The sequence below is a fragment of the Leptosomus discolor genome, chromosome 6 (genome assembly GCF_034619465.1).
Source record: "Leptosomus discolor isolate bLepDis1 chromosome 6, bLepDis1.hap2, whole genome shotgun sequence".
NCBI lineage: Eukaryota > Metazoa > Chordata > Aves > Leptosomiformes > Leptosomidae > Leptosomus > Leptosomus discolor.
This window is the reverse complement of record NC_141396.1, coordinates 57,506,318-57,521,391: the sequence shown is the minus strand read 5'-3', so window position 1 is coordinate 57,521,391 and position 15,074 is coordinate 57,506,318. Positions and strand designations below refer to the sequence as shown.

The 15,074-nt window shown below is 41.0% G+C and overlaps 1 protein-coding gene across 1 annotated transcript in view; it reads right to left on the bottom strand.

The window, feature by feature from the left end:
• The window catches only part of LMBR1 (limb development membrane protein 1), a 69,483-nt gene extending 54,632 nt beyond the window's left edge, over window positions 1-14,851 (bottom strand). The window contains exon 1 of the mRNA XM_086467502.1: window positions 14,773-14,851. Coding sequence (XP_086323628.1) covers window positions 14,773-14,835 — 63 coding nt within the window. The 5' untranslated portion in view covers window positions 14,836-14,851. The remainder of the gene's footprint in view (window positions 1-14,772) is intronic.
• Between the last annotated feature and the right edge of the window lie 223 nt (window positions 14,852-15,074).

Here is a 15,074-nt window from a genome sequence, read left to right as displayed (position 1 = left end):
TCGGTTGGGCTGGTTTTTGAAGTCTGAATCCACTTCAGTTGTAAAAGTTATCACGCTTTCTATCCCCTTCACATGTAACCTAAGGGTAATCATATTTTATATGATAGGCTCTTGAAGATCAATTTTGGAACAAGCTATCAACATAATGTGGAAAAGAAGAAAGTAGTTATGTTCACTATTTCCATCATGTCTTGAATCAAACAAATGCCAGGTGACAATCCACACAAGAGACATCCATCTGCCTACAGTGGATGTCTAAGCGTGAGCTAGTCCAACATGGTGTTTCCTTTACAGTCAGAAAACAAGGGTACAATTTCCCATCTCATAAGGTAGGTGCTTATTTAGGTCAGATGTACCTTGAGCCCAGCATCAAGTTGTTTCTAAGATTTAGCACCAGAATTTCAATACAAAAAGGTAAGACCAAAACACCTACAAATATGTTGGAAATCTTGAAGGAATCGAACAGCAAGACAGTTTTAACCTTCAAAGCCTTTGTGGGAAACAAAATTTTTTATTTGTTCCTGAATGATGCATCAGTGGCTCAATACTGCTTCCTTAATCTTGTTTGTCGATACCCATTAAAAACATGAGTCAGAGGTGAAACAAGAACGAAGCACGCCATTCTGCGATGCTGTGCCCTTGGCCTTCACTAGTACCTGAGCAGTTAGTGAACAGTGCCATATACCAACAGTGTGTTCTGCTTTCTCTTAGCTTGCAGGAAACATTACCCGCACGCCACAGGCTGAGAAGCTACTTGAAGTAGCCCAAAAGATTCTTCTGCTTGCACACAATGCTAGTAGCCACCTAGAAAGTCTTAACAGACAGCAGTTAACCAACTGAATCAGACTTTCTACAAAATACTAATAAAAATCAACTGGGAGAGTTATTTCTTTCATGTAGTCAGACATTTTAGATTAAAAAAACCAAAGCGCAGCCAAGTGTCCGAGCCTGGTATTCGGGTGCCTGCAACCGCCCTACACGTCTCCCAGAGGTATTACAGTGCCATGGGTCTGAAAGTGGCAACTGAGCTCATTCTCTGTGCAGGCAACACACAGCAGTGGTATCTGAAATATTGGTGCTGAACACTAGATCTCCGAATTCAAATATTTAATCTGAATGGAGTTCACCACTCCAACATTCCAGAGGATGCTTCAAAGAGAAAAAGGTTTTGATAAAGAACTACATTCTTTAAATAAATAATTCCATTAATACAGAACTTTATTAAGATTCAGTAAAAAAAAAAAAAGTGCTGGTATATTTTTGAATCAGGAAGAACAAAAGAAACTGAAAATAGCCCTGGGTTTTCAGATTGCTCTGACACAGCTTGTCCTGTCAGCATCAGAAAACATAATTGCCAGCAGAGTCCTTCTTTAAGTTTCCAGTTCCTCTGAAAACTAGACCAACGCTACAGAGAGAGATATCTAATTTTAGGCATCCACTTTTCAAAATACAGGGTCAGTAAAATCCTTTAAAAACCTGTCAGACCCAAATAACACTGCCTCTGTGTAAAATAAAGACATAGTTAGGCTCATTTTAGGTTTAATTTTATTTAAGACAAGAATAAAAATTACAAATCTTGTTTGCATCTTCAAATAAAATAGATTACCTTTATTCTATCTGTGATAGCAAGGTTACAACAAAAACATGCGTCTGTACTTATAAGGTACCACTGAGATAACTGAGGCATTTTGAGGGCACAGCAGACGAAAGCTGTCCAGTAATACGAACTGTCAAATGTTGTATTTCTAGTTTTAGATTACAGCTACTTTGCAACTCAGCAATAAGGTGTAACTATATATCTTGGTTTAATTATCCCTCTACTTCTGTCAGAGTTGAGAACAACTTTATCAAATATTTACAAACCCGTTTATTACCGAAAATTCATGTAACTTTAAAATGATCAGCAGGAAAAGAAATATGTAAATTCTAATCAGTGAGAGCTTTAGGATTTATTAAAAGAGAATTCATAAATTAAGTGTCCTTCATACTGACCAAAACAAGTCAATAAGCAAACTCAGAAATATTAATTCAGTCTCACTCTACATTTAGTGAAACCTGCAATCCTGAAGTGTTCCTAACCATGCATTCTGAAGCGACTGGCAAAAGCCAGCATCCTAACTATTTTTAGAGTGGAACCTAGTTGAGGAAAAGGAATGTGTTGCCCATGATAGCCGAAGAATAGACTCCACTGTCCTGTCATGCTGCAATCCTGGGTTCTTACTCCTCGTACTGCTCTTTGTTTCAGGATATTTTTGTACTGCAAAAAAGTAACAGCCCTTGTTTGTACTTGTTCCAGCTTCAGTTCATGTTTCTCAATTATGAACAACTAGGCTTGTATGCAGTACTCCAGGTAAAGTCTTATGGCTAGACATAACAGCACTAAGCCTTTCTTTCTGTAATGAAAATGCTTCAACATGTTCACCCGAGAATCACACCAGTAACTTAGCATCATCCTCCGATCGCTAAATCCAGCCACACTGTCCTCCCCAATTGCTGCCAGCAGAGCAGCTCTCAAGTTACAGTAGAAACTTGTTTTTATAGTTCAAGTTCATCATGTCTTTTTTTTTCTTTTAAAAAACCACACCTTAATTTCATACTACACCTATTATTCTGGAGTAATCAAGTCCTTTCTGCACCATGTTTCCTTTGTATTGACTACATCTCCTAAAGAACTGGATTTGTGCTAACAACAGAAGGTTTTCATTTTCATCTAAGTTGAGCACAATTGCTCTTAATATTCATCCCTGAGGACACTGAATAGTAGTAGTTTTTCCCCAAACACAACACCTATTGTCATGTACCCTTCAGCCAGTTTCTTATTCACTTTACAGTTCTACACAAGGCACACTGACCCTACTTTAAGAAACACCTTTCAATGCATTTCCTGGATATAGCCCTTGGCATATACAAAAGAAACACTCATCATGTTAAGAACTGTATTTTCTGAAGACACAACTCCCAATTTGACTTCCTCAAAAGCACTTAGACAAGGGCAAATTCACATACACATACGTTTATCGTACCCTAAATCATCTGTCAACTTTCACTTCTCATCAACTACTAAAAAGCATAGGTAGTCATACTGAAATAGGGCACTAATCAGAAAAGAACACCATACATAAAGCTATACTGATATCTTCAGTGAAAGAAAAGCCTATATTCTTTAAATTTAATCTTTTCTTCAGAAAACTATTATATGTGACAGTACTGGAGCCAATATGGAAACACAACGTTAAACCAAAATCATATTGCAAGCTATGTCTGCAGTCAAAAAGCAGTGTTCTATGCCACCACCCATCTCTATAGCCAGAGCTAACAGAAGTGAAGGATGCTGCAAATGCAGCAAATCTAGGACAAGCTATATCCCTCATAACCCCATGTTCTCTGCAAGAAGTGTTTCACTGGAGCTCAAATTAAGCTCTTCCAGGTTTGACTTCAGGAGACAGTGAAGATACTGTGCAGAGAATGTACACAACTGTGATAAGGATTTCTGACATTCCCCAACAGTGTCAACTAGAAAAAAAAAACCAAACACAAAACACACAAAACAAAAAATAACAACTTCCAATCTTAAAATTTATTTCCTTAAATTCATTCCAACTTTAGGGGGTAAAGTAGGTGGATCTGTTGCCATAGTTAGACTGCTCCTGGGAAGCTACTTTAAACCCAACTATGGTACATTATAAGGGAAATACACTCAGTCAATGTTTGACCAGCTACATCAAAACATAAAAGGAAATTAAGAGGAGTCTGAGAATTTTATATTGTTATAGCCAAACAGTCAAGCAAAGCAATTCTTAATTTTTAATGGTTTTTGTGTTCCCCCCTCCACACCACTCGGTAACCGCAAACAAAACACATGGATTCTAGGCTACATCTAGGGGCTCCCTTTTAACAGGTGGCACATTAAGGAATCTTCAAACATCGGGCATATAATTCATTCCATTAAAAATTCCTTTCTGAAAAAATTACCTCAAAAGTCTCATTAATACAAGCTCAGTAAACAATTTATTTGTGTTACGAGAGCTTCTTTGGCTAGTATTAATTTCCAGGGCAAGATGCGTAACTATCTCAGAAGACAGAGATAATGAATTTTCTCTTTGCATGAACTAAACACAACCTCTGGTAGGACAAGCAAAAGAAACCTGTGTTCCCCCAGAGTTCTTAATAGTTGTTTAGGAAAGGAAGTGCTTTATCCTCCTGCTTAGATTACACATCAGACACGGCAAGACAGGCTGCTTCTGGAGATGCGCTGCACTACATTCGTACGCATCTTGTAACCAGCTCTTCCAGAGTGATACTTTTGGATGCGTCATCCAAAGTCATCCAAGTATGACCCAAGTCATACTTTTGGACCTGTCCCAGATAGCTCTCAGCTGGAGATAAACTGCATGCATTTCAGTCTCTAACTATGCACGTCTAAGGGGCTGGCACTAACACAAGCAACAAAGGTCTGAACTAACTCAAATTACATTGTACTTATCCCACTGACAGTTACTAAAGATCAGCTGACACTAATTTGTCCATGTGGATGTTCTTTAAAACTTTGGCACTGAAATTCATGCCTCAGATTGGTAAAGCATCATCTTCTCTTGCAAGTGCCAGAGCTACACTTTCATGCTAAGAAAGAACACGCTCAAAATGCACGATTCCCTTTTTTTCCCCCCTTATGCACAAGATACAACCACCTTTCACAATTTAATTCACATATATGTGTGTGTGTGCGCACGCATTAAAAGCTGATTTAAAAGCTGATCTTTCTGTACACAAAAAACGCAACAGCTTCTATTTATACAGTACAACATTCTTCCCAATTGTTGTGCAGGAAATATAGCTGTAGTTTACACTAGGAAAAAAGCATACAGCTGCGTTGTCCAATAATTGTTCAATACCTGACAATCAGTATGCCCTGGTAGCGAACACTCCAAAGAGCATCCTGGTCTACACAACCAGAAGCAAAGCCAATAATCATGGGAAGTAATTAACACTCTCTAGTCCGCATTCATCAGGTCACATGTAGTTGCTGCGTGCAGTTCTGAGACTCCAATATAGGAAAGACATCGGTAACTGCAGCAAGGAAGAACACCAAGACGGTCAGGAGGCTGGAACACTTGCCTGGTGCAGACAGGCTGAAGGACCTCAGCTTGTTCAGCCTGAGGACAACAAGGCTTCAGGAGGACCTGATAGCAGCTTGCCAGTACCTATGAGAAGGTCATCAAGAAGGCAGAGCTGGGCTCTTGACAGTGGTGCACAGTGGGAGGATGAGACTGGAGGCAAGGAGAAATCCCCTCCGTGAGGGGAGCCAAGCAGTGGAACCAGCTGCCCAGCAAGGTTGTACAATCTCCACCCCTGGAGGTTTCCAAGCCCTAAGTAACCTCGCCTGACACCACAGATGACCCTCCTCCCAGCAGGAAGCCAGGGTCCAGTCAGCCTTCGTTTGTGCTATCCTGAATAAGTCAGCACCATGAGAAACTTTGTCACATCATCATTTACACCCTTCTCCAGGCCATTTATGAATGTGTTTAAAAGTATTAATGTAAGCACAGGCCCCTGTAGGACTATGTCATCCTATGTTAGGGACGTCCTCCCACTATGGACAAGCTGGACATCTTACTGAGCAACGACTTCTAGCCGTAAGGAACGACCACAGAACTCCTTTGTGGAAGAAAGTCACCGATCCTAGCAATGTTCCGTGACTGAACACACTTCCAAGCATGAAACACAGATTCAAGACTTTCACTCAAAGCATCAAAGCGAACAAGGGATCATTTCCTCCCACTTGACAGCATACTAGTGTTTAGAATAGGGAGAGTAAATTTGGAGGAGCAAAACAGACAAGAAGTGAACAGCATTTTACTATGCTATGTATAAAAAAAAAAAAGTCAAGAAACTCAAAAAAACTAAGGAATAAGGGAAGGAAGGAATTAACTTTATTTTAAAGTGGCTATGTCAGGATTAAAACAAAAAAGTTACTGCTATTACATCCACCAGCCTTTCTGTGCAAAGCCTATGCCAAAAAAGCAGCTGCAGACATAAAGAAGAGTATTTCCATTTCTTGCTGTTACTTTACCGAATGTGTCCTTTTCCCTAAACAGAAAAAAAACAGCACAGAGAAAAGAAAAGGCAGAGGTCACTCTGGGTAACACCACCCTGTAGAATACATCTAAGAACATTTTAAGAGTCAAAAATGGAACTATCAGTGTTTCGCTTGACTATGATTACCTACAGAAAAGTAGTAGTGTTGTGCTTCTGGGTTTTAATTTCTATAATAGAAAACAACTAAACAGAGCATTGTACACCCATCTCACTACTCTCATGCTGCTAAAGTATTTTAATGTGCATTAAAATGCCACACGGCAACTAAAGAGCTCCCTCCTACTGTCCCACTTGGCAACTACTTTTGTTTACTCACAGAAAGGACAGCAGGAGTAAACAGCAAGAAAATACAGGTGGAGACAAGCAGTTCTGCTTGGTCTATTTCTAATAACTCCATTATTCCATTGACATCTAAACAGCAAACAAGGTGTTCCACCTGTTTTGGATGTGTCAACATTAAGTTACCTATAAAAAACTATGCACAATAAAGAAAACTAAAATTTTTAGCTGTGCTTTCAGTTTGACCTTGGCATTCGTAATATTACCTGCTTTGGACATCTCATTTTTCTCAAAATGAGATATTAACTATTTATTCTTAAACACTCTGCGCTCTATGGTTAAATTGAGTTCACTCTAATCCAGCCAGCCTTATACACTTAGCATGACACACTAAATTCAAGCTCATGAGAAAATGTCAAATACATCTTATGACTAATTTTACTCATCAGCACAGCCCTCCACACCTATGATTTCCCCTACAAGTATGGTCTCCTCTCAGGACTCCTCCCTGGCTTAAGAGGTTGACCCACTTTTTTTTGTTGGTTCCTAAGTCATGAAGAAATCATAAGTGGTTCAGAGGCTGGATGCCTAGACCTGCTCATCTAGGAAAAATATTTCAGGATCTGAGAGAAAGTATGAAACATCCAAAAACATATTCTGTGTGCTAGAAATACTGCTCAGCTGAAGCTAAAAACCAGCCTCTACAGCCCTTCAGAAGCTAGCTTCCACATCATTCACTGAAAACTGCCTTCACTTTAACTTCACCAGCAGCAGAGCTCCACTTCAAACTAATGAATTCAAATCAGTATATGAATGTTAGCTTTTACACTCCCTTTTATAAACTTAATAGGAATGCATTTATGTTGCTGGGTGAAGGGGCGGGGGGGAAGAAAAAAAAGTTGACTCCTCCACAATCCTTAGTAACAGGCCCAAGATACCTTTGTTCAGGGTACCGTACCCTGTACCCAGTAATACTCTCAAAACCCCTCAGAAACTGATGGCAAGTTATTTTTCTTTGACCTCTATGGGCTACAGCAATGCCATTAAAATCAGATTTAAGAATATTTTTCAGCATTAGTGCAAGATTTAAAAACACCCTCTAGAATTAACACCAATAGCACCAACCTAGATCATGGTAATATTCTGCCACAGAATTAATGTTTTGTTCCACATTTTACAGCCAGGCCATAATAATCGGTTACATTAAAACTTCAGAGTCATTCCATTAAAAAATCCTTTCTGAAAAAATTACCTCAGAAGTCTCATTAATACAAGCTCAGTAAACAATTTATTTGTGTTAAGAGAGCTTCTTTGGCTAGTATTAATTTCCAGGGCAAGATGCATAACTATCTTAAAAGACAGAGCTAATGAATTTTCTCCTCCTAACACATAAAAGTCTGCTCCTTTGTCTTCTCACACACACATACTGTAGAATTTTTAAGTAATACCTAGAATTTTTTTCATCCCCACTCCCAAAACATAAACATATTTAAAGTGCAATACTTGTATGTTTTCATAATTCTCACCAATTACGCAGACTCTCTACTGGACATAAGTTATAACAGCATTACATTCAGCCAAATATTTTAGATATGTTGCTATTGTCAAATTCAACAGAAACTCAGCAGCATCAATTCTTCCTACCCACCAAATATGCTAAAAATAGAAAGTACAGTTTATCAAATATAAACCAGTACAAAGCACTGGGCTCTTTCTTGGAACCATGTTTATGGTTGTTAGAAACAACTTTTAAGATACTCAGTTAATCAAAAAACTAGAAACCTCTGTGTGGGAAGCAGCTCAGCAACACTGCAGTACATATTCAGCACCAAGCTGATGAAAAGTCAACATGAGTTTTGTCATCATCTTCATGAGACTAAACTGGGTCCCAACGAGCAACAGATCAAAGCTGCTCAAAGTATGAAGCAATTTCACTTGTCACATGAGTGACTAATAAGGGGGTTACAGCAGTAACTTATTCCAGGTCATCTCTACCTAGCTGTATGCTTACCTTTTAGAGTGATGCAACACCCAAGGCTGTTAATTATTATATGCATAAAAACATAAACTACACTCATGACTTTCAAAGTCTCTCCTGTTCCTGTGTTTTAAGCTATGTAAATTCCTGCACATTAATGCTACCAGAAGTCATTTGACAGTACATGTTTACAGGAAAGCTTCAGTGGTTTTCAAGGTAAGGGGGAGGGCATGGAGAGAGCAGAGAGTACTGCAGAACTTAAGACTTTCTCAACAAGAGTTATCACTGCTGTCCTAAATGAGGATAAATAGCAAGTTAAATAGGGGATGGTGCAAGACAGGAAAAGATAAAGCACTGCAGTTAACAAAAAAAAAAACCAACACACTTGCCTGACCTTCAAATAAAAGCAGTAAGTTTATACTGAATGAAAGGTTTTCTTTAGATAATCTTCCTTAACCCAAATTTCCACCTACATCACCAGAACTGAACTCTTACTTTCTTATCATAACTTCTCTGGCAACATACTTCAGATTCTCTCTCTGCTCTGACCTCACCACCATCTCCGCTGCTGCTCCGCTCTCTGCTTCACCCACCCCTCAACATCTCTTTCCCAAGGGTCTTGTGCTTATAAATTCAATCACATTCAGTATCCCAACATCACAGCAAAGATAGAGATGTTCGTTACAACCCTACAACCTCCCAGTTACATCCTGACACCTTATCCAGTCTCTCTACTACATGACCTGCTATTCAAATAAAATCCAAGATGGATATGCTTGTTGGCACTCGTCATCAATAGCTGGTGTTGTTTGCTGTCAGTTCTTTCACTTCTCACTAGATTTGCTCAAATCTAACACCTTAATCTAAATTTTCTTAAACAGAGGTCTGTACCTTCCATGAAGTGTGTTGCCCTTTTGGTAAACTGCTGCCACCAAGAAACACACCAGTATTCAAAAGGAATTCTTTTGAATTGTAACTAATAGCAATTTTTTATTTTTTTTTTTTTTTTTTTTTTTTTTTTTTACACTTCAGCCTTTCACACTTATTTTATGTAATCAGAAAAAGTGGAACTCTCCAAAAGCTGTTCCTGTTCTGGGAATAAGCATCTCTATCCACTTGTCCATGCCAAGTATTCGGAGATGCCTATTGATTCCAGATGGATCCACCAGTGCCGAGCCTCATGACCAGCAGCCAGAAGATGATTCATCACTTCTTAAAGTTCAGTACAGCACCCATGTTTACAAGGCACAGTTTTAAGATGACAGAATGATGCCAACATGTTACATATGTAATTACGTTACATGTACACCAATGTTCTCAGCCGTATATCTCATGTCAGTACCACAAACACTCCCTTATCCAAATATCTTTTCCAAAACATTAAAAAAAAAAACAACAATACTGAGAAACCAAAGCAAAGTCATTTTTGAGATACAAGAAACAATTTAAAATATAAATTACTCCTCAAGCTTTCAGCGTATGGATAAAAAAAAATTGGAAGGCACTAGTTCTATTGAATAAGAGATAAACTCACACAAACATTCAAACAAAAACATTCCAGTATTTGTACTAAGTTTGTTCTTAAAACTCATCCATGCTTCTAATCAGCACTTTCTTCCTGGTCCACTATCAGAATATCATCACTTCTGGCATCAAAAAGGGTCTGTGAACACGACACAAGGAAGCAGAAGTGGTCAGGAACAAGAGAACACTACCAACAGGAGTACGGTCCTCAAATCAGTTCATTTTACAGCCCGACCGGGGACAAATGCCAGCAGTAACCACACCGCACTAGTCCACATAGAAGAATCCTGAACATCTCTACCCCAAAAGAGGAGAAGAGGACAAAAGGTACAAAAAGAAACCAGTAGTATTAGCGTGAAGTCGCAAACAAAAATGAAAGACACGACACGCAGCTACCTAAAAAGACCTTCCTAAACTACTGGAAATTATTTTTAGATTCAGATTTACACACACATTCTAAATAGCCATCGTATCACCTGCAACAACAACAAAACCCCCTTAGTATTTAAAGATGGTATGGCTAAAAAAAGCCTTCTTGTAGAGCAAATTGCATTAAGAAGTAGAGAAACTAAGTTTCTCCCAATATCTGGCATCTGCAGCCTACACCCCTAAAAACATTTAGCCCTTCAAATGGAAGCATCTGACATTAATCATAAAACTACATATTACACCAGTTTCAACATCTGCCTGGACTTGCATGAAGAATTAAGAGTTATAATAGCACTTTTGTATTTGAACCTATTCTACCAGGGCTAATTTTTTTTCACAACATGTTTAATACCATTAAGACATTTCCAAATACACTATGTTTGTTCTTACGGTTTCTAACTAACAATTCTATGGTCACCAAATTGTTTTCTTCCAGTTTCCCCCACACTACAAATGCAAGCACAGCATATTTATTTTGCCAAAGAAACCTCATAACCAAACGTATGTGTATATTTTTTACAAACTGAAAATCCTGCATTTTATTTTGTAAAAGGAAAAATAACATCCACAAGTATATCTAAACTTTAAAAATACAAACTAATATCGCAGAGTAGTAGACTCAAACTGCAAAAAAAGGGAGTGTAATAATATTCTAAAAAGTAAACCCAGGGGAACACAAAGAGACTGAACTGTTGCACTTACTTGATCTGTGTTCGAAATAAACAGTTCACAACAATGCTGGTGGAAACCAGAACACTTCATCACTATCTTGTATAAACAGACATAGTAACAGGGCACAAGTGAAAAGCAGTTCCCTAAAAGCTTAAATATCTCCCATGGATGTGCAAGATCTCAGCCAACTGTATATGAATCTAAAGGATCAAAAAAGGCAAACTAATTAAGTGTACCAACGCAACAGATCGTATCAGACCAGCACAGAACATTGTCTGGCCTTGACAACTCTTTCAGTCGAATGCTGCTCAAACACAGAACACAGACACATTTCTGTATTTTGTAACCAATTAAAGCTGCTTTTCAGAAAGATGCCCCTTTTAGTTAGAACTGAGCATGAGACTGGGTTTATTGAAGTCAAGGCTCTTATTGACTTAAATCAAACTCACGGCTCTGCCATGTCTCTTATACTGGCTCACCAGTTCTCAATCTCCATGTTTACTTTACTCAATGTGAATTTTAAAGTTCGTACAAGTCTGAAAGAGTCTGGGTGTTTTCAACCCTCAACACAGCAGATTCAGAAGAGCCATGCCAAAACTAGACTAGGGAGTTAACCTCCTATTAGTAAAAGATCATCCTCAGCAAGGAACAGAACACAAGGCAGATTACCTTCTTGCAAACAGGCACCCTCTTGAAAAAAACAGGTACCATACAGACACTCCAAACAAGGGCAAGAGTGAATGGGCCTGAGTTAAATTAAGCATTAAGTCAGAGACTCAAAAGCAGATGAAGGATTTATTTTTTAAAATAATCTTTTACTACCCTTGCTCAATGTATAAATATGTGTCAGAAGCGTTTGTCTTTTCAAAGGGGAATTAGCAGAAGTTGGCACCTACAGAAAGAGACTGGCACCACCAGCCAGTAGGTAACACAACTTTATGGAAAGCTTTACAGCTTGCCAGTTCAGAGAACAGATGAAACAGAAATGAACCATTACAGTGAAGTTAAGCTTAGCATGCCCTTAGGACAGCATCAGAAAGCACAATCTAGAAATTCCATATCTATTCAAAGAAAACAAAGAAAATTTGTAAAGGAAAAGTGAAAATGGGTTTTCAACTACATCAACTCGCTGTGATTTCTCTTCTCTCATGAACATATCACTTTAGCTTCCAGTAGAGATTGTGCCACACAATCAGATCTCCAAAGACAATACTACCAGATTCCATGAATTTGACTGACTACTTACGAGCACATAAATGTTTACTTCACCATAACACTACACAGCCAACATCAAATCTTTCTACTAACTGCTCCACTGCCCTCAGCCCACCTGCAGCAGGAATGAAAGTCTTGTGCCTGTGTGAAAGAGGAGTACGTTCCCTCCTCCAGCCGAGGGGCGATGATTATACCCACTACCCGCACAATAACTGTCTATGTGCACAGTTTAAGTTATATTCACCATGTAACTCCAGGACCAGCAAGGGCAGGAATGAGTAGGAGGGGATGTTCACGTAATGGTACATGTAAGCAACATACTCTGTGTATTTTGTTATGCTTAAACTAACCACAAGTGTAACCATACTTGCAATATGCCTCTGCAGCTACGCAAGAGCCACAGGAAGGCTGCATACTCAGCTGTGGATGGCAGCAGTTTATGCGCTCATAAAACTCTGTGGTCTTCCAACATAAATTAAAGATAAAAAGATAAAGACCACCAATGCATGATTTAAAAGGCAAAATTGTTATTATTATCCCCACTGATTAACCAATAACATAGATGGGGCTCCAAGAAATCTGATCTAGCTAAAGATGTCCCTGCTCACTGCAGGGGGTTGGACTACATGGCCTTTAAAGGTCCCTTCCAACCCATTCTATGGTTTTACGGCCTGTCACCAATATCAGAGACCGAAGTACATTTCAAGAGCCAGAATATTCTGCCTCCACTGTCCAAATAAAGCAACACTGCACCTCTAAAATATGAGTTGTTGATGTCTTACGTGATTTCTTACATGACTACACCAATAGTTACCAATTGCTCGAGGGGCTGAAAAAGCCTTAGAGAAGTAGCTGCAGAATGGATGAGCTAGTTCTTCAAGAATTTAATAGATGTTCACTATTTGTAACAGAGGCTGCACACAGCCATTCCTTCAGACTCAAACTTGTGCACCCCGTTAGGAACAAAAGCACAATATGTAACATACAGCGTATCAGAACAAGTACCTTTGCAGTTAAGTAGGAGATAATTAGCACAAGAAAACCAAATGGAAGAAGGACACTAGGGAAAAGATGGATGCTGCCTTCTAGAAGAGGTTCATGATTGGTGTATACACCTGTGTTTCCATAGCACAAAGAAGATTTAATATAATGCTTAAAGACTTTTTGTAAAAAAAAAAAAAAAATAATAATTTTTCTTTTCATGCCCCTCCACTGGTCACAGCTCTCATATCATACACTACATCCACTCACAGGAAAAGAAGGTCCTTTAGTTAGCAAAAGTAATCTTTGTCTAATGTATTTCCTGTAGTTCTGAATGGATGCAGACCTTCCTTCAGCTTCAGTGTGGTCACGGTTACTCCTAAAGTAACAGTTCTCTTCATATAGACTTGTTTTGAACTCTTCTGGGAAAAAAATATCCCCAAAATGTAGTATTTCACCAGAAGAAAGAAGGTCTTAACATACGGATTCATAAAATATAGAAAAGAAATTAATACACTAGGGATCCAAGCAAGTCTGTGTTATCAAATAACCTAGCCATAGGCCTACATAAATCAGTTAACAATGGTATTTAATACTGTCTCCCAATACAGCTGAAGAATATTTAAAGCTAAATTACAAAATCCTGTTTTAACTCAAGAAATCCATTCTTAGACAGCAGTAACTGCAAAGGGAATGCGATTACTCAGCTGAGTTGGGACTGCACGTGCATAGAAGACCACGCTGCATGTCTCCTACGTGCAGCATACACTTCCTTCCTTGAACTGAAGCAGAAGAGAGACAAGCCCCATGGAAACACCTCTATCAGCTTTGAATAGTCCTGAAAACAATTACGAGGCAGTCAGAGAGGAAACCGGCACAGCTCTCTCCATGTGCACGTAAGACGTGGTGTTGCACTTGCCCACAGAAGGCTGAGGAAGTCGGGACAGCGCAGGCACTGCTCGTGTGCGCTGTACGGCCGCACCGGGGGAGCAGGGGGCGTGCAGCGGCGCCGGGAACGACGCGAGGGGCCCGGGGAAACCCGAAGGTTACACACACCCGCTGCAAACGGTGAGGGGAAAGGCGGGAGGACGACAAGCGACAAGAGGAAACCCCACGCACACCCTACAGCAACACGGCTGCGGGTGAAGGGTGAGCTGTGGAACACACCAGGCGGGCACAGGAGGACACTCGGAACCACACCTGCGCCCTGCATGGACACACAGCATTTCCCCTTTCCGCTGAGGGCACGGGGAGAGGCAAACCCTCCACAGGATAAGCGTGGGATCCTCACCGGCCAGCCCTCACGCCCCTCGCACACGGAGAGAGGCACGCACAGCCATGCCCACCCGGGACAGCCCACCCAGGTCAGTCCGCACGCGGGAGACAGGGGCAAAACAGCGAAGGGCAGGCGAGGAAAGAGCGGGACAACCCCGCGGCTGCCCGGCGGCGAGGGCTGGGGAGGGGGGTCCCGCGGCAGCGCGGCCTCCGGGGCACCGCGGTGACAGCCGGGGAGGCAGGCGGGAGGCGGATCGCGCAGCCGGGGAGCTGCGAGGGCAGGCGGCCGCGTGGCCCGGCGGTGCGAGGGCGGCGTCGCCTACCGTGTACTCCCGCACTTGGCTGTGGAAGTTCTGCTCGCGGATCGTCACCTCGTCCGCTTCCATCCTTCATAGTCCCGCGGCCCCCGCGCGCAATGGCGGCCGCCGCCGCCGCGCCTGCTCCTGCCCCCCCGGCGGCAGGCGGGCCACCATGGCCAGCGGCAGCGCCGGCTGCTCCCCCGGGCCTGGTGGCGGCTGAGGGACCCTGGCGGCGGCGCTGGCGGCCGGCTCCGCCGCTCTGTCACCGTTCGGCGGGGCGCGGAGGAGGAGGAGGAGGAAGGGCGGGCAGCACCGCCTCAACTCCT